This window comes from Thalia democratica, chromosome 5 (genome assembly GCF_965202585.1).
Source record: "Thalia democratica chromosome 5, ktThaDemo2.hap1.1, whole genome shotgun sequence".
Taxonomy (NCBI): Eukaryota; Metazoa; Chordata; class Thaliacea; order Salpida; family Salpidae; genus Thalia; species Thalia democratica.
In genome coordinates, this window is record NC_139169.1 from 57,011,122 (window position 1) to 57,032,171 (window position 21,050).

Consider the following 21,050-nt stretch of genomic DNA (forward strand, 5'->3'; position numbering starts at 1 on the left):
AACACGAATCCAAAAACACTGTTATAAGGTTTTTAAAATTAGACTTTTATCACAAAGGAGTTGTTATGTTGTGACATTTTAAAACTGATTTAGTGTTCTAATGGAAAATATAATAACCAAATTTCCTTAACAGTGTTTCCAAAAGTTATTTAAATTTGTATGTTATTTTAATATGTTTTAAGAGTGTTTTGTAGCTTTTTTAATGAATACAGCATGAATTTTAAAATAAAATATAAGTATACAGGTTACAATTGATAAAAAGTTTTTCAAACAACCCTTAACCCTGGCCTTAATTTGAATTTCAGTAAAATAAAGAGAAAAAAACTGTTTAAGTTTTTTTTAAACTGAAAAATTTGACAAGTTTTTATTACAAAATAATTGTTTTGTGACGTTTTTACGTCTTTTTTAGTTTATAGTACAGTATACACTGGATACTATTCGAAATAAATTTATCATACCACAATTACATAAATGCACTAAAACTTTATAAAAATTACTCAACAGCGTTTCTCAGAAAAAAAAATAACTTAAATTTTTTTTTTTTGTATTATTAAATTATCAACTTTTAATTAACTTTTTTATTACATATTTAGCCAAAAACTAGAATTTTTTTTTTGAAAGTTAGTTTTTTAGTCGATCAACACCCAACATGGGTAAACAACTTACTATCATTGCAACTATAAATTAGAGAACACAAATTAACAACTTTTACTCTCATTGATTTATTCAAATGCTTAATATAAAATATGTTAACAAGACAGACTTGTAAAAATTACAGTGATCATGATTTTTTTTTTAATTTAAAACTAATAAATTACGTTTTTAAAAATATTAATTGGCTTATAGTTCTAAATTTGAAGATTTTAATTAAATTGCACAATTTGTATTTAACTTTCAACTCGGCAGAGAAAAGAAAATATCTTGAATTGAAAAAAAACTTTAACAATTTTTTTTATAAGTGTAAATCTTATTAAAACAGTAAGATAATTAACTGGAACATCTTTATTTTAATTATGTAATATAAAATAAACCATGGAAATCTGTTTGACATAATTTTAGCATGAGTTGTCAGCGACAAATTTTTGAAACCTATGTGCATATTTTTCAGGGTGCACAGTGGAGTAACTAAGAGGCGGGTGAATTAGTTTCTTCCAAAAGTTTTCCATGCGCTTCACCATTGTGTACCTTGTTAAGAAATCAATGATTCCAACGTAAAGCCTTTCGCTTTCCGTGTCGACGATGTGCAGTTCGTTCTTGTGAAATTCTGGCAGCAACCTTCTGTTTTGCACTTTCATTTCTTCAAGCGATATTGTTGAAGACCGAAATGGCTCTTTTGAAAGATACAAAGACCCGCTACACTTGATGCCCGGGTTGAATTGTTGAGTCATTCCAGGCAGTGCAAAATCAGATGTGAAGCTTCTTCGTTGGACTTTGACTGAGCTGCATTTCCGTTTATACAAACTGTGTCGCCGAGATGTTGACCTTGAAAATATATTTTAATTTTTTTTTTATATAATTTTTTACACAAGTAAAAAAATGTCTAAAAAACTTTCGTCATGTTCTTCAACTACTTGGGGCAAGTTTTAATGAGAAAATGAAAAATATTTCAAATTAATTTAAATATACACAAATAATTTTCATATCTAATCTACATTTTATTATTTTACATGTAAAAATGTTAAAAATTCCAAGTTTTTCAGAATTTCTCAAGTTTACAGAAAAGTTACAAGTTTTCAGGTATTATCGCAACCCTGATTATAATTCAAGTTTAAATAAAACAACATTATATCTAGGATTGTTTCTTTTAAAACATACATTTACAAAGTAAAACAAAAAACCCCACAGTATATATTTTTTTACAGAAATAATATAATAAGAAAGTTTTAACTGTTTAACCGTAGAAGAGGGACTGAACGAATATTATTTTATCTTTTTACTTATTTAATTTAATTACGAACTAAACTTCAAACTTTGATTTTTTATATCAAAAATATTTTAAAGTTTTAAAAAGCGGTAAAACAAAAAGAAAACTATTTAAATATATAGCTTCCTAAAATTTATAAATAATTTATAATGCTAAAAGATTGCAAAGTATAACCAATAAGTTTTTTTAAAGATACAATATAAAAGTTACTTTAAAATTTTCATAAAAAAACTGATAAAATATTAAAAGTTATTGAATATATTACCATGATCATTAATTAACAAGGTTATCTTATATATAGTACTGGTTAACCCAAGGTCAAATTGAAAGTAGATTATAAGATATTTAGAATGTGAGATACATATTTTTTTTTCATATTTAAGACTTCATAAGTATTTAACAAAAACATTAGCGAATGTTTACATAGCCTAAACTTGGATTTTCGTATACATTCGCCTAATAATATATTTAACGTAAACTTTTTTGTCTGATTATTTGATCTATGTTAAGAATTAATAATCTGTAACGCATGTCTTAGATTAACCTAAAAACGAAAATAGTATGCTTTTAAAAGAAACACTTTTAAAAGCTGTACTCAACCATTTAAAAAAAATTTTTTAATGCTCATTTAAAATTTTTGTTTAAAGTAAACGTACGCAGTTGAACTTACAAAAAATCCTAACAATAATTTTTAAATATGCTATTTCAATATCCATTCTCAATTGAACTAATACTTGTACCACTACCATTTATTTTTGTTTTTACAATGTAAAAAATATGAGCATTATTGAACTACCTGAACATTTAAAAAACTCAATAATTGGTCCTGAAATGAAGAACCTTTTAATTATTCATAAAAATTACAGAAACGTAAAAGCGTTGGCAATGAATTATATACGACACTAATTTAAAATTCAACGACTTTTATGACATCGCTATTGGTAAAACAAAAAATGTAGTATTTATACACTAAGTGAAGTTTGAATTTAAATTTATCTATAAAAAAATTGAAAACTCAACATAAAATTCGGATGTATTTAACACTTTAAGTTACACTTTTACTAAACTGTCATTAACACTTTTAGAGCCACTTTTTTAAAAATATAACTTTTTACCACAAAAAACAAAACTTTTAATAGTTTTAAAATGAACATCTATTACATATGTTTTTTTTTTGTAACAAGAATCTGTTCATAAACTTTTGGGTTTAATTTTTTTCTCGGTAAAGTTAAATCATTACTACAAAAAACTGATATGAAAAGTAAAAGCTCGGTGAAATCACAGAAGTTATATCTAAATGGCTTAAACGGTTAATAGTTGCTTGAAACAGTTAAACAAAAATAAGAGAGTAATTTTCAAAGTAGATTTACCATGTACAAAAAATAAAGATATATTATTAAACTTTATTTTTACAAAATGTTTACTGCTTTAAAAATAAATTGTAATTTTAGCTATTGTATTTTCAGAAGTTCAAGAATTTAAGCAATTTATACACATTTTTTCTTAACGATTAAACATAAAATTCAAGAATTTGATAAGCAAATTTTGCACAATAATATTAAACACTTTCTGTACAAAATCACACATTATTATTCAAAAATACATTAAAATCTGTCGCTTTTATGTTTTTCTACTTTGCATAATTTTTTTAAAATTTATAGAAAAATCATGCTTGTTATTTCTTTGGTCAAAACTATAAATGTTTTGAGCAAGTATAGACTTTAAACTAACTTTTTAATTCTTGAAACAACGCTTGCAAAATTGGGATTTTTTTCATCATTGTGAAGTTTCTGTATTCCAATCAATAAACTGTAATCTAAAACTTCTAATTCAAGTAAGAAATTTGTGTCATGTTTAATTTGATCCAATAGCCATTTTCTTTGGCCCCCTTAACAAGAAAGGGTAGTTTTAAATAAAACTTTTACAACACGTTTTTTATGTTAATTTTTTTGTATATAGATTTTTGAACAAAAGAGTGTGTGAAAGTCTATTAGATAAAGACATTTTTAATAAATAAAAATTCAAAACGATTAAAGACTTTTTAATGATCAATAAATTTATTTATAAAATGTCAATATTTTTTACAAAAATTCGTTCAAGATTCATCTTAGCAATATAGTTGGACAATATACTTACTTAGTAATACTTACTTAATTCTTGGGCAAAACTACAATATAACACCGAATAAATTGTTTAAATAATAAATAACAACACTTTAATAACCATAGAGAATGATCTCAAAGTTTGATTACAAATCATTTATTTATTTTACATAATTCTTAAACTACTATTTTCTTTTCATAACCTTATTACTAACTTTTTATATGGAAATAACTGCTAGATAAAAAAAAATATTTCTAATAAACAAACTTTACCTTTCTTAGTCGTAGTCATATAAAAACATATAAAAATTTTAGTCGACTTAAAAAATTAAAACTTAAATTTTAATTATGTTAAATTTTTGATTATTTACAGCATAAGTAACCCTTAAATTGTTTTAAAGCACTTTCGACCCAAACTCTATAGTAAAGTGTTAGGTCATAGGTAGGCAGCTTTTTAAATTTACAATCCAAAACTGCTTTAAATATTAATTGTGGGTAAGATTTATAAAAAAAAAGTCTTTTGTGAGAAATTACATTAAGTTTTAAATTAAAAATTATAAAAATAGTAATAACGAATTAAGCTGAAAACTGACAAAGCCAACACTTAATCGACAACCACAAGCGTACAAAAAATTTTTCGAAGATTTTTCGAATTTAGTACTAGCTTTTTTTTATCAGTTCACAAAGATTAATTTATAAAATCATTAAAACCTAATATATAAATAAAAATAATTATCTATTGGATAAACCTTTTAAAATCTTTTTTACAAGTTGATTTTTTTTAAAGTTGGTTTTGTTTTATCAAAGCTTAGCTCATGGCATAGTTCACTTGGTTTAGTACAACTTCACATTGAACACATTCAACTAGTAAACTGTGATGATAGTCAACTTTGTAGTTCAAATCAAGTTCAAAACAGGGTTGCCACTCATTTTTTCAAATTGTTATCTAGGTTTTCCAAATTTCTTCCAGGTTTTTAAAAGTTAACATTTTTGGGTCAATTTTTAGTTTAAAATTAAGTTTAAGGTAAGAAACTTTGTAAAATAGTATAAAAACATTGAGAGGATACTGTAAAGCTACTTTAAATATGTTTTTTAATAAAAAAAATTTTTGATGATGACAATAAAGTTTCTATTTATATGATAGATTTTTTGAGTCTAATCGAAATATTACTACTGAACTTGTGAAAATTGTTAAAATTTCAGATTTTTCCAGGTTTTTTAATGATTTTTGTTTAAAATTCCACGTTTTCAGGTTTTTTTTTGCCTAAATTGGTAAATTCCAGGTCTTTCCAGGATTCCAGGTAAAATGGCAACCCTGTCAAAAATCAAATTTGAGTTAGCAAAGTTTTTCTTAAACTATGTCATTTTGAAAGCTTAAATTTATAACGTTTTGATTAGAATATACTACATTTTTATATTAGTTACCTTTAGTTAAAACTAAAGACTTTTGGTCAAATTTTTTATGCCATACTTGTTTTAAATTTTTTATTCAAGTTGTGCACCTAAAAAAAGTTTCATAAGTATACATAAAAAGCTATAAGTTTGTTATCTAAAGAAATAATATGTATGTTAAGAATTTACTCAATATTACTTCGGTAAACCATTAATGAGATAATTTGTTTTAGTATAACAAATTTTCTTAAAACACAAAATCATAGAGGCTATTTAAAACGTATATAGAAAGAACTTTTAACTTTTCAATAAAAAAACAGAGTTTTGTAGTTGTTTCTTAAAGTATAATTATTCTAGTTTTGATAAACTGTTTTTTATTTAAGATTAGTTAACAATTGTCTTTTTATCCAAAAAAAAAATCATAAAGTTACTTAATAGCTCCCAAAATAGATTTAGTAAATGATAAAACAACGGTTTCGTTCAAAACCCTACTTAATAAACAAACTAAGTTTGGCAAACAAATTAGTTTACAGCAACTTTTAGCCTAATTGAAAGCTGTTGAAAGCAGTATCTTTACAGACATCCTGTTTTTAAATATAGCGATTGTACACATCAATAAACTTACAACTTTAATTTAAAAAAGCAATCCAAATTTTAAATTGTAAACAGTTAAATATTTCAGCATAAAACGAAAATTATTTATACTCAAAATCTTTATAATGGCATACATATTATTTGTAATACTGTAGATAATTTCAAGTTAGTTAAATTATTTAATTTAGTTATTAATCACATATAACTGACTTAATAAATAAAATCACGCTTAAAACGTTTTAATTCATAATACTTTTTACTTACACTACATTAATGGTAATAATTTGGTATTTTTATGCAATTAATTTAAATTTATTGTTTAAGGAAATTAAGCTTTTCGAAAAATAGCAAAAAATTCAGTTATAAAATCAATATCAAGTATAGTTTACATAGTTTCTAGCAATTGGTTGATAAGTAATGCTTAAATTTATTGATAATAGTTGTATGTTATAAATTTTAAAAATAATACAATGTTAAGGGGTTTTATCTTGTTTAAAACTTTAAATCTTTCAGCTTTAATGAGTCTAAATTGTAGTAAAAACCTAAACTTTGTAAAATAGTAGTTTAAAACCTTATTAAGGGCATAGGGATGAGTCCAACATTTTTTTACTAAAAATAACATCGGATCTTATGTAAAAGCATAAAATACAAACTACAAGCCAGTTTTTATAGAATTTAAAAATCTTATTTAACTTTTAGGATATTGTAATTTTCATAAAAAGTCTCCAATACAAACGTATGAACCTCAAATTTTTTGGGGTCATTTTTCTCAGAAATTAAAAAAAACACTAAAAACCTATCTTCTCCTTCATTTTTTGAGCTAGAGACCTCAAACTTTCAGGAAACGTTCCTTTTATAGTTTAAAAGACTTTGAATGTTGGAATTTGAAAAATATTAAGAAATTAAAATTTTAGATAAAACAAACAAAAAAATAGATGGTTTTTTTCAATGAAAAATTTATTTTTCAAAATAAAAAAATCCTGATTTCAATATTTTTAAAACTTAATAATACACTTTCTGTGAAAATTTAAAGAAGATTGCTTAAAAAATGAAGGAGCAGATAGTTTTTAGTGAGATGGTCTTTTTTGCGTTTTTAGTTTGAGCCTTCCATTAGGAACCTATGGAGGTCACAGACTTTGATCTCTCATATCTCAAAAATTACTTTGAATTTTTTCAAACGATTAAAAATTTCTGATAGCTCAGATAAAACTCTACAAAATAAGATCAACTTGTAAAAATCAATCCCCCCCTATGCCTATAAAGTGTTTTTAAATATGTATCGGTCTCAAATATAAACATTTATTTGGTAATAACAAGTGCTTAAATTTTTAGCAAGGTGGTCAGTTTTTGTTCATTTGAAGTATTTTCAGAAAATCGAGATTGGCCTAAACTAAAGTTACTAAGACTGACAAAAACTTTATGTAATAAATTTTTTTTTTTTTGCATGTTCAAAAATTAAAATTAAAAAACTGTGTTTTCTATAAGAGCAGTAGTGTACAATTGGGTACTTATAAAAAAGTAACGTTCAAGTTTTCAGCTTAAAATGTTTTTTAATGTGGCAAATATCACAAAAAAACAGCAATATTGTAGATAAGATGACTTCAAGAAACTTTCATGCTAGCAAATAATGATTTATGAAAACAATCCGAATGCAAACTGTATAGGATTCAAAAAATGCTACCTTAAAGTTTTTAGCTGGAAAGTTCTTTACATGTTGCAATTATCACAAAAATACATTGTGTAGAATTTAAGATGTTTAAAAAATATTATTTTTTGAAAAAAAAACTTGAAATTCAAAACAATTTACAAAAAGTAATAAAATTACATAAAATCAAATAGTGTTTCCATGAAACTTTCTTTAAACCATCTTAAACTCAGGACAATGTGTTTTTAAAACAATTGCCACATATTAAAAAATTTCCAGCTAAAAACTATAAGGTCACATTTTTTGGGTCCCATACAGTTTGCATTTGGGTTGTTTTCAGAAAGCCAAAATTTTCCAGCATGAAAGTTCTTTAAAACATCTAAAATTTTGCACTGAGTGTTTTTGTGATATTAGCCAAATATAAAAACTTTTTGAGCCTAAAACTCAAAGGTCTTATTTTTGGGAACAGGTCTAAATTACACAAAGACAAATTTGCACAAAGCCAAATTTGCATAAGGGCACAAAAATGCACAAGGGAACAAAGTTTCACAATGACAATTTTGCACCAAGGGTCAATTTTGCACAAGTAACATTTTTGCACTAGAGTAAAAATACAGAAAAAATAAATTAATTAAAAATAAACAAAAAATAATAATTTAATAAAAAAAAAGTTACTGGGCAAGAGTAAGGGTTAGGCAAACCGGTGATAATAAAAATAAAAGTAAAAAAATAATCAATAAAATATTTTTAAAAAAGCTACCGACCGAGGGGAAGGGTAACAGTGATAGTAATAAAAAAATTAAAAAGAAAAAAAAAACAACCAAGGATAAGGGTTAGGGGTAACTGTGATAGTAAAAAAATTAGATAAAAATAAATAAACAAATGATAGATAAAATTAATAAAAAAGCTAACAATTAAAAAAAAATAACCTGTGCAAAATTGTCTACTCGTGCAAAAGTGTCTTCGTGCAAAATAAACCCTTTGAGCAAAAGTATCTTGCTGCAATTATATTTTTGTGCAAATTTATCCCCTTGTGGAAAAGTATCTTTGTGCAAAAGTATCTTTGTGCAATTTTGTGCACTATTGCAATTTTGCCCTTGTGCAATTTAGACAGCTACCCCTTAATTTTTAGTACCCTTCCTAGGGTACAAAGAATTTTATTATAACTTTAAAAAAAAGTAGTTAGATCTGTAACCTTATCAAATTTTCCTTTTTCTTGATACTTTTGACGAGTTTCAGCATATTTTATGTTTATAGAAACAGGTTATATTATAACAAAGCTATTTTTCAATCTAAACACTTTATAAATAGATAGTACTTTTATAACATTTCATTTAAATTTATACTATGCACAGAGTTTAAAATTCGAGAATTAGTGCTCTAAACATAATATTTAATTTCTAAATTTAAATTTCATAGTTTTAAATATTTTATTTTATTTGTAAAAAAAAATTAAGAAAATAAATTCAACAAACCAAAACTTATTTTTTTAGCAAGATTTTTTTCTTTGAGAACAAGGTTTTGTTCACAAATACTTTTGTCATTTTTTATTTCAGTAAATCTTCCTACTTCACAACCTTTTAAATCAAACCGATGTTCAATTCTTTCTTCAGGATAAAATACATTGACCATAACTATGAAATAAACCTAAAAATTAAAATCTTAATTTAGGCTATCACAATAAATGAACAATATAAAGTTTTGATTGTACTCTAATTCACTAATATTATTATTTGCTTTTTAGTTGTACTTTTCTTTTACAGACTCCGTATAACTTTTAAATGAACAGTGTTTATACTTTATGACCAGCAAAACACTGTAAGTCAAAAAAGTATACGTACAAAATCAGTTGTTTTTTATAAATAATATTATTAAAGTAACTTAATTAAATACAGTTTTTTTTATTATAATCATGATACATATCAATCTCAGTTCAAACTTTTATTTTAACTTAAACTATCAAGTCTTTTAATATGTAACAAACTAACAGATTTTTGATTTTTTTTTACTTTGACACTATGAACACCAATAAGTTTACTTAAAATACTGTGCGGATATTTTTCAAAATGTGCTTTATACCTAAAAATAAAAATAAATCTATTTTAACAGTTTTTACGTTTTATATTGAGCAGCTTTGGTAAGAAGTTCTTTTATAAACTACAAATTTTCTCAGTACTAACTAAGAATTTACAAAGATCTTTGTTATGATAAGCTAAAAAGTAATGCAAAGGTATTTAATTTTTTTTTGAATTACTAAACATCAAAAAATATATTTCTTTCAAAGAATTCAGTTTAAATGTTAGTACATCTTAAGTAGGGGCCTGAAATAACTTTATTTAAACCATCAATTTGTCTTTAAATTTTTAAGACATAGTAAGCCTAAGTAGTTATTATACAACAAAATTTTGATCATTAATAAATGCATTTAATAAAAATATAAACATATATAACTTTGAAACAAGTTATGTATGAAAATTTCAAATAAACTTAATTAAAAACAATAATTGCAAATAGTTTTAGTATAAACAGCAGCATACGAAGGACTAAAACAATACATTGCAGTAAGGTATAAAATAATAAAATAAAAAATAGTGTAATTAAATTATGCCACTCACTACTATTGTTGACTAGTTTAAACAGTAAATTTTAAATAAAAGAAAACTTTTTTTTTTAAATCATTTTTTAAACTGTATTCAACTTACAATAACTTACTGATCAAAAATTTTCAAGAAAAATAAAACTTCTGATTTGGTAACAGTTTTCAATATGTACTCCCTGTTTGAACTGAAAATAAAGTAGTATAACATATTGTTTTTTATCAAAATAATATGGTTAAAACCCTTTCTAAGCAAAATAAATGAACACTAACGTCATAAAAAAGTTTTGCCCACTTTTAGAGTTAGAGATAAATTCTTTGTAATACTCTTTCTTCGAACTTTCGCACAGTATAAAGGCATAATCATCTTCACTTATTCCCAAACTTTGTCTAAAACTCATAAAAGCTTTTTCACAGTATGAAGTAAATGCAACAGACTAAAAAAATTAACACAATTAAAATGTGCTCTAAAAGTGTGAAAAATATGATAACTCTTATATAACTTATTTGTGCATTTCGAAAAAGTTTTGGTCAAATTGCACATATTCTTAACCAGTAACAAAACTAAAATTAGCTTATTTATCAAACTTAGCTTACTGCACAAAAACCTTCATTATTACTACGTCATAGTACATTCAAAATTTTTAAGTTCTAATTTTATATAGTACATGTTTAATAAACTTTAGCTTTACTTAGTAATGTATGAGATAAAAATATATCATATACGAAACAGCTGTATAAAACTGTTGTTTGTTATACAAAAAAAAATTAGCTTGTATTTAACTTTTCAAGCACTATTGACCCAAACTTTTTTAAAAACCCAATATATATGTATATATTGGGAAATAAATAAGGTCAATAAAGAAATAAGGTCCACCAAAAAAGTTTTTGTTTTTGCAGATAAATCTCACAGCCTATACAAAATTAGTCCCAGGGTTCGTGCGCCAAATTCCTTTTCATTTAGCCTGACAGAGACCTATTTAGCCTGACATTTTTTCAAAGTAGAAAAAATCACCTTCAGAAGTCATTTTGGGTATCGGGGGGTCTTAATTAGCAAATTAACGCAATAAAAGTATTCACAAAACTACTTTTAAAGAAAATAAAAATTTAAATGAATTATTTTTCAACATCTATCAATCCCTTACCCAGCAACTTGAATATTTTTAACTGGTCATTATAATTTCTGTTTCAATGAATTCATACCTTTATTAAATTTTGGGGCTTAGTTACATCCACAACTTATCACCCATATACAAGGTTCGTGTCAATTAGTACTTGAATTTGTCAATTATAAGTTACATGACTGGACCAGAAGCTTTTATTAAAACAGAAATGTGAATAAGTCTGTAAAAGAAAAACAAAATGTAATTAAACACATCTCTCAAAAACTTTATGTTATCATTAAAGCATCTTCATTTTTAAAATACCTAACTAAAATAATCATGATATTACATAAGTAATTTTTTAGTCTTGTAAATATCTCTAATAACTTTGAATAAACAGAAAATAAAATATGTGAACAAACTGCTACGAGTATTAATCTATAAAGTATTTGGTATAAAGCCTTTATATTAGAAATTAAAACAGTTTAACCAACTAAGCTCTGAAAAACAAAGCTCATGTAAACAAATTCAAACAAACAGTCAAGTTGTTGAACTAAACTGTAATGTTTAAACTGTACTTTTTTATGAATTTTTATAGTTATGACGTATATAATCTACTAAAAACAAAATAATGAAGATTCTTAAAATTATTTTAGAGATTCAACAAAAGGTTTTAAGCACTTATTTTTACAAATACTGACTGATTTTGTCTTTAATAACTAAATCTTTATTTAGAAATAAATTCACATCTCAATTTGATCTTAATTAAAAAAATTTCATGCATTTGAACTGACAAAAACTGAGATTCTCAAATTTTTAAACACAAAAACTGATTTAGCCTGACGTTTTTCAACTTTTTTCAAAAAAACTGATTTAGCCTGATTTAGCCTGACTTAGCCTGACGCGCACGAACCCTGTAGTCCGGATAAATATAAAAAACTAATTACAGAAAACATTACATCTACATACAAAAAATCGGAAAACAGTCTCATCGATAAAATTAATAATGAAGCAAAGGAAATAGTATTGAAAAACAAAATAAAAGGTAAAATTCCCAAACTTTCTCAACAACAATGTTACATTACTTTAAAAGATCATAAACCAAACTTCCCAAATAAACTAAGTTGTAGAATAATTAATCCGGCAAAAACATTTATTGGCAAACCTGCAAAAACAAATTTAGATAAAATCAACAATCTTATAAGATCAAAAAGTAATTTAATACAATGGAAAAACACTTATGAGGTATTGAAGTGGTTCAATAGCTTAAGCAATAAATCAACTTCAAGGTTTATCAAATTTGATATAGTGAGCTTTTATCCAGCCATCTCAGCAACAATTTTGGAAAACTCCTTCAAATTTGCTGCAGGCCTAACTAAAATCACAGAGAATGAAAAAGAGCTAATCAGACATTGCTGCAAATCAGTACTGTTCCACGAGGGTGAACCATGGTCGAAAAAGCATAACAAGAACAGCTTTGATGTACCAATGGGAAGCTTTCATGGCGCAGAGATTTGCGAACTGGTTGGCCTATATATCTTAGATATATTGAAGAAGGAAAAAATCTTTAGAGATGGTAACTTTGGTATATACCGTGACGATGGTTTAGCAGTGGTGGACATTCTACCGGGACCAGATATGGAGACAAAAGTCAAACATCTAAGAAAAGTCTTTAAGAACACTGGGTTTGATGTCACTATCGAAGCCAATCTGTTTGTAACAGACTTTTTATATGTAACTTTAGATCTTCAAAATGAAAACCATAAGCCGTATAGAAAACCAAATGCGCATACGGTTTATGTGAATAGCAAGTCAAACCACCCAGAGCATGTTTTAAAACACATACCGGTCGCAGTGAATAACCGCCTCCAGAAGATTTCTAGCAGTCAAAGCATTTTTAAGGAAACAACCCAGCAATACCAGGAAGCTATAAGAGAAAGTGGGTACGATCACGAGTTAGCCTATAGCCACAAAAGCGAGAAGGGTAAGAACAAGAAAAGAAGGAGAAGAAATATTTTATATTTCAATGCTCCATTTTGTAAAAGTGTGGCAACACGGGTTGGGAAGCGCTTCCTAGAGATTGTGGACAAAAACTTTACTGAAGACCATCCATATTGTAAAGTTTTTAACAGGAAGACACTAAAAGTGTCCTATTCCTGCATGCCAAACATGAAACAACTTATAATGGCACACAATCGAAAGATGTTAGACACGCAGGACAAAGAGAGGCGAATGTGTGACTGCAAAAAACAAGAATGCCCGGTAAATGGAAGTTGCCTAATGGAAAGTATTATATATAAAGCGACAGTCATAACTGAAAACCAGACCAAGCTTTATGTTGGCTCTACTGAACTATTGTTCAAGAATCGCTACACAAAGCACAAGTACAGCTTCAAACAAGAAAAACATAGAAATACGACAACTTTATAGCAGTACATTTGGAAACTAAAAAATTACAAGGTCAATTTTAAAATTCAGTGGGAAATATTAACAAGAACGAAAAATAAGTATAATTTAAAAAACGGATGTAAATTGTGCAATGCGGAAAAAATCGAAATTTTAAAAGTTAAAAAATCTGATTCTCTAAACAAAAGAAACGAATTACAAACTGGTTGCATACATTATCGAAAACAATTTATCTAAAAATTCTGTTAATAATTTTGTCAAAATTTACTATCTATTCCATTATTACGTAATACCTAATTTTGTATAATTTTATTGCTGTACTTACAAGTTTGTTTTTCATTGAATAAAACTTGGCTGAAGACACGTATTAAACGCAGAAACAGCTGTCCCAAGCAAAAGTTTATTTTGTGTATTTTAGTTCTGTATATATATATATATATATATATATATATATATATAGAAATAAGTTGATTAATTCAATAAACTAAATTTTTTAACAGAGCCCACCTTAAGGGCTTCTTTAACAAAAAAGTTTCTTACAAGATGTAAAAATTTGCAGAACTCAAGTTTTGTGCCTACATACTCCATATTGGTAAATTAATTTTTGCTCAAGCCGTTTTGCATAATTTGTAACAGTTTAAAATTATTTCATAATGTTTTTATGCTTAAACTTTAAACTTTCATTTGAGTGCTTTTTTTTTGTGCTCTATGTTGAACTTGTTTTGCAGTTGAGGAGTGAGTAGGCACTAAATTCGAGTTCTGCAAGTTTTTACATCTTGTAATAAAATTTTACATATATTTTTTTTGAAACTTTCAAAAATATTAAACTTTCAGTTGAGTGTTTTGTTTTGTGCTTTATTTTGAGCTTTGCAGTTGAGGAGTGCATAGGCACAAAATTCGAGTCCTGCAAGTTTTTGCATCTTGAAATAAACTTTTTTATTAAAAAAACCCTTAAGGTGGGCTCTGTGTTGAAAAATTGAATTAAGTAAATCAACTTATTTCTACACATATATATAATTAAGTTATTTAACTTAATAAATTAAATTTTTCACACTGAGCCCACCTTGAGGGCTATATTATTAAAAAGGTTTATTTAAACATGCCAAACTCAAAGGACTCGAGTTTCGTGACTATTCACTCATCAGCTTCAAAACAAGTTTAAAATAAAGCACAAAACAAAATCACTAATGAAAGTTAAAAAAATTTTGCATAAATAGAATATGACGTAATTTTGAAACTATCAAAAATCATGCAAAACGGCTTGTGGAAAAATTAATTTACCAATCGACAATAAACTAGCAAAAATTCATATAACTTCAGTGAGTGACTATATATTAGGACAGATAATTGAAAGAGATAAAGATAAAATTAATCGGTATGCCAATCATAAAAAATCTTTTAAAAGGCGGCATATATGAAAATGACACTGAACTTTCGAAGTATGTTTGTGGCTTAAAGCGCAGCGGCATTGACTTCGAAATATCCTGGGAAGTTATAAAAAGAGCACAGCCTATAGCCGACGGCAATAGCCCAATATGTAGGCTGTGTCTCAAAGAAGCATCAGCCGTTGTATATGCACTGAAAGACAAGAAATGCCTAAACAAAAGAAGCGAGTTTGTATCGTCTTGTAGACATATAAAAAAGTCACTTTTAAAGTTTAACAAGTTTTAATTTCATCTTAAAATAACCTAAATTTCAATGTGCATCTTAATTTTATCTTTATCTCTTTCAATTATCTGTCCTAATATATAGTCACTCACTGAAGTTATATGAATTTTTGCTAGTTTATTGTCGATTGGTTAATTAATTTTTGCACAAGCCGTTTTGCATGATTTTTGATAGTTTCAAAATTACGTCATAATCTATTTATGCAAAAAAAAATTTAACTTTTATTAGTGGTTTTGTTTTGTGCTTTATTTTAAACTTGTTTTGAAGCTGATGAGTGAATAGTCACGAAACTCGAGTCCTTTGAGTTTTGCATCTTTAATTAAACCTTATATATATATATATATATAATTTATTGAAATGACGATTTTAAAAATGCTGGAACATATGTTTCATAAAGACTTAAAGATTGTCTCTAATCTTCAGCCAGTTCAAATTTAAAATAAAAAGCACTTTGGTAAACAAAGATGCAAAAGTTTACAAAAAAACAAAAACAATATGACGTAAGAATTGAACATTGTACATTACAAATATTTAGTACAAAAATCGATCTACCATCTGACTAATCAAAAAACTAAAGTTAACGAAAACAACAGTTAATTGACTATAAAATACTTCAAAATTTGTTGTATTTTAAGAGGAGCTTTTTCATATGTCGACAAAACGATATGAATTCACTCCTCTTATTTAAACAACCTTCCTTTTTTAACGCATACATAACGGCTGTTGATTCTTTTAAGCACAGCCTACAAACAGGGTTGTTACCATCTGCTATTGTCTGTGCTCTTTATATATATATACATATAAAATAAGGTTATTATTTTAACTTGAACACCTTATATTGAGCCCACATGAAGGGCTTTTAAATAATTTACTAGAAAAATAAGTTTTAAAAAATACTGGTATACATGTTTCATAAGACTAGACGGCCATCAGCCAGCTAAATTTAAAATAAAAAGGGCTTTGCTAAACATAGATGCAAAAGTTATACAAAAAAATAAAAAACAGTATGACGTAATATTACAGTGCAGCACAAAAATTCAGTACAAAAATCGATCTAACATCTAACTTTCAAACAACTAAAAATTAACAAAAACAACAGTTAGGTGACTATAAATAAATATATATATATATATTAAAGGTTTTATACAAAGTTCTGATCGATAGTGCTCGACAAATCAAATTGGAGCTTAATATTTATTTAATTATATAAAAACTATAATTTAAACAGCTGTTTCACACATTGAAATGTAAAATTTCATGTGATCGTCAGTAAGTTACAGTTTATTATAATAGTGAACAGAAATTTCGATTTTAGAATTTTTTATAATAATTATGACGTAGTAATGGTACAGTTTATTGTACGATTAGTTAAATTTGAAATACGCTGTGAATATTATTCTATGCTTTTTAGGAAAGTTTAAAAAGGTTATTTTGGAAGAATATTTTAAGCTATTAGAAAATTTTTTTTTTTTTTTTTTTTTTTTTAGGCTGTTGGGGAAAAATGTTATAAAATGCTATAAAATACTCGTGTTTGCCGCTTTGATTTTATTTTGTTTTAATATTTAGTTGGTTTTAATTTTGTTAGAAAAGTATTTTTGATAATGGATGCATATATTTTGTCTTTCGCTTTTCTTGTTTAGTGTAACGTTCTTATCTGATTTTTCGATTTCTATTTTTTCTAAGTTACAAAGTTTGCAGCCGAATTTAGTATTGAATTTTAATTTTGTCCTGTTTAATATTTCCCATTTAATTTTGTAGTCTGTATTGTTATCTTTTAAGTTCCATATGTAATTCGCTAGTTCTGTTGTGTGTCTTTTGTTAATATTGTTGAATGATGATTTGTGGTTTCTGTATCTTTGTTTAAAGGTATTTCCTGTCGACCCTATATACTGCTTTGTTGTTTTATTTGATATTACTGTTGCTTTATAAATTATATTTGACACTAGGCATTCGTTATTTAAAGGGCAAGGTTCTTTACGGCAATTACAAAGTTTATCTTTTATGGTGCTTTTATCGTCTTTAATATTTTGTTGTTGTGAGCTATTATTTTACTTCTGAAATTATTTGTGCAACTGTAAGATATTTTGATTGTGTTTCGGTTGAATATTTTATGGAATGGGTGGTTTTCGACCAAAACTAAATGGAATGGTAAAATATTCAACCGAAACACAATCAAAATATCTTACAGTTGCACAAATAATTTCAGAAGTAAAATAATAGCTCACAACAACAAAATATTAAACAAAAGCAATATAGACGATAAAAGCACCATAAAAGATAAACTTTGTAATTGCCGTAAAGAACCTTGCCCTTTAAATAACGAATGCCTAGTGTCAAATATAATTTATAAAGCAACAGTAATATCAAATAAAACAACAAAGCAGTATATAGGGTCGACAGGAAATACCTTTAAACAAAGATACAGAAACCACAAATCATCATTCAACAATATTAACAAAAGACACACAACAGAACTAGCGAATTACATATGGAACTTAAAAGATAACAATACAGACTACAAAATTAAATGGGAAATATTAAACAGGACAAAATTAAAATTCAATACTAAATTCGGCTGCAAACTTTGTAACTTAGAAAAAATAGAAATCGAAAAATCAGATAAGAACGTTACACTAAACAAGAAAAGCGAAAGACAAAACATATGCATCCATTATCAAAAATACTTTTCTAACAAAATTAAAACCAACTAAATATTAAAACAAAATAAAATCAAAGCGGCAAACACGAGTATTTTATAGCATTTTATAACATTTTTCCCCAACAGCCTAAAAAAAAAAAAAAAAAAAAAAAAATTTTTCTAATAGCAAAAAATATTCTTCCAAAATAACCTTTTTAAACTTTCCTAAAAAGCATAGAATAATATTCACAGCGTATTTCAAATTCAACTAATCGTACAATAAACTGTACCATTACTACGTCATAATTATTATAAAAAATTCTAAAATCGAAATTTCTGTTCACTATTATAATAAACTGTAACTTACTGACGATCACATGAAATTTTACATTTCAATGTGTGAAACAGCTGTTTAAATTATAGTTTTTATATAATTAAATAAATATATATATATATATATATATATTAAAGATTTTATAAAAATTTCTGGTCGATAGTGCTCGACAAATTAAAATAAAACAACAAAGCAAAATTTAGGATCTACAGGAAATACTTTCAAACAAAGATACAGAAACCACAAATCATCATTCAATAATATTAACAAAAGACATACAACAGAACTAGCAAACTACATATGGTAAAAGATAACAATACAGACTACAAAATTCAATGGGAAATATTAAACAGGACAAAATCAAAGTTCAATACTAAGTTTGGCTGCAAACTTTGTAACTTAGAAAAAATAGAAATTTATAAATCAGATAATAACATAACAATAAACAAGAAAAGCGAAAGACAAAACATATGCATTCATTACCAAAAATACTTTGTAATAAAATTAAAAATAACTAAATATCAAAACAAAGTGAAATTTAAGCCGCAAACACGAGTAGTGAAAAACTTTTTCTAACAATTTAAAATAATTTTATAATAGTTTAAAACATCTTTTTGAAATAACCTTTTCCAAACTTTCCAAAATGCATAAATTAACAACTACAGCATATTTTCAAATTCAGCTAAATGTACAAAATAAACTGTATCATTACTACGTCATAGTTATTATAAAATATTTCAAAATCTAATTTTCTGTTTACTATTGTAATAAACTGTAGCCTACTGAGGAGTACATGAAGTTTTATATTTCATGTACAAAACAGCTGTCTAAACTATTGTTTTTATATGACTAGATAAGTTAATATATATATGTATATAAATTTACTCAAAACTTAATAAAAAAAAAATTATAGTAAATAATTATCAATGAAACAAATCTTATAAATAAGCATTTATTTACTCATAACTAAAAATAATAATACAATACAATTTTTTCATAGTTTAGTTCAAATAGATTAAGAAAGTTTCAGAACAATTGAATTAAAAATCATTGGAGATGGATTATTAGTGAAATAGTATTTATTTCTTGCATTTTTTATTTGGTGGTTCTAAAAGGAGCCTTACTGAAATCTTTGAATTTGTACCCTTGATTTCTTTACAACTGTAAAACACAACTGCTAGCTGAGTTAATGATAATAAAAACAAGTTCAACTTGTAAAAAAGTGTTTCATCTCTTTGAGCCTTGAGTGTTATTATTTTTACAGATCGTTTATAGTTTATAAAAAAATATTTGAAATAAACAAATGGTTTGTAGAAAAAAAAAGTGCTTTTTTGATATATTGTTATGTTTTTAAAAAGAAAAGAAAAGTCAGTACCAGGGTTCATATCAAAAACTTTGCAATTTAAGACTGATATGCGATTTTAAATATATACTAATATTTTCTCTAATCTTTGTTGGTCGGCATTCAGTCGATATTTTGACCAGATTAAACACTGTAACCTAATAATTTAGTTGTAAATGCATAGCCTAATAATAATAAGACTGATGACTTTTTAATTTTTTAATTCTAAGTTTTATAATCAGATATGGCACCTGAAATGTATGTTAAAATTTGATATGTCAAAACTTGAAATGTCATGTAACTGATACAAACATTGTCCATTCACTAAATTGGTTTTAAAAATAGTACATCATTTATTTAACTTGCTTGTTGACAAAGTTTTTGATAGTTCTTTAAGCTAATAATGAGTTAAAAATAAAAGCTTTGCTAATTTTTTTGAAATATACTAAGTTTCATATATATACTTAGTAAATACCTTAAAGTTCTTTTTTTTTTTACTTATAATCACTACTTAATTTTAGACCTGTAAAATATAAAAAGAAAAATAGATTTTGAGAGCAATAAAAACAATAACAAAAAATCCACCATTACTTCAAATTGCACTTTACTTTAATTTTACAAATTAACTAGTAGAACTTCTAAATACTTATTTTATCTACAAAATAATTAACCCTACTTTTTATATGACTTAAAATAAAGCTTAAATGGTAAACAATTTAAAATTACTGTAATGTTGAAAAAATTGAACTCACAGCTAAATCAGTTGTAGACAGAAATTCATATTTAGTGCTTACCAAGTGAAGCAATCCTTTTATAGGAGATTTTGTTATCTTTGACTGTAATAAAATAACCATATTTAAATACATACTAGTAATAATTTTACAAGATGCTGGTAATTTAATATAATCTAAGAATTTTCATACAAATACATTAAAAACACTTTTGTTAAGTTTTACATATATCAACAACAAAATTTGAGTATGGAATATGCTATGGAATATGATAATGTGCTAGGTGTTCTTTTAGAAGTATAAGTAATTAAGTTTTTGAAGTCAAACTATTTAGCTAGAACTTTTCTGAAGTTATTTTGTATCTAAATTAATTATCAATTTTTACTATTTACAATAAAACTTAAAGCAGGGTGGCTACTGATTTTTTATAAACTTCTTCTAACAGGATTACCAAAGGTGTTTTGTAAGTTTCTTCCAGGTTTTAAGAATCTCTATGAAGGTTAAAAAAAAATTCAACACTTAGTTTATTTTTAAACTTAATTTAACTGTTTTAAATAATATAAATATATAAAAAG

At 25.7% G+C, this 21,050-nt stretch overlaps 1 protein-coding gene across 1 annotated transcript; it reads right to left on the bottom strand.

Annotated features, from left to right (window-relative positions):
• Positions 1-1,000: 1,000 nt before the first annotated feature.
• Positions 1,001-20,624, bottom strand: LOC145835746 (phosphatidylinositol 4-phosphate 5-kinase-like protein 1). Its single transcript, XM_082943455.1, has 7 exons — positions 20,497-20,624; positions 10,527-10,690; positions 10,370-10,441; positions 9,646-9,736; positions 9,133-9,304; positions 3,656-3,812; positions 1,001-1,482 (listed from the first exon to the last, which is right to left on the bottom strand). Exons 1-7 carry the CDS (start codon positions 20,608-20,610, stop codon positions 1,056-1,058), a joined length of 1,197 nt encoding a protein of 398 aa, XP_082799581.1. The 5' UTR covers positions 20,611-20,624; the 3' UTR covers positions 1,001-1,055.
• Positions 20,625-21,050: the final 426 nt, after the last annotated feature.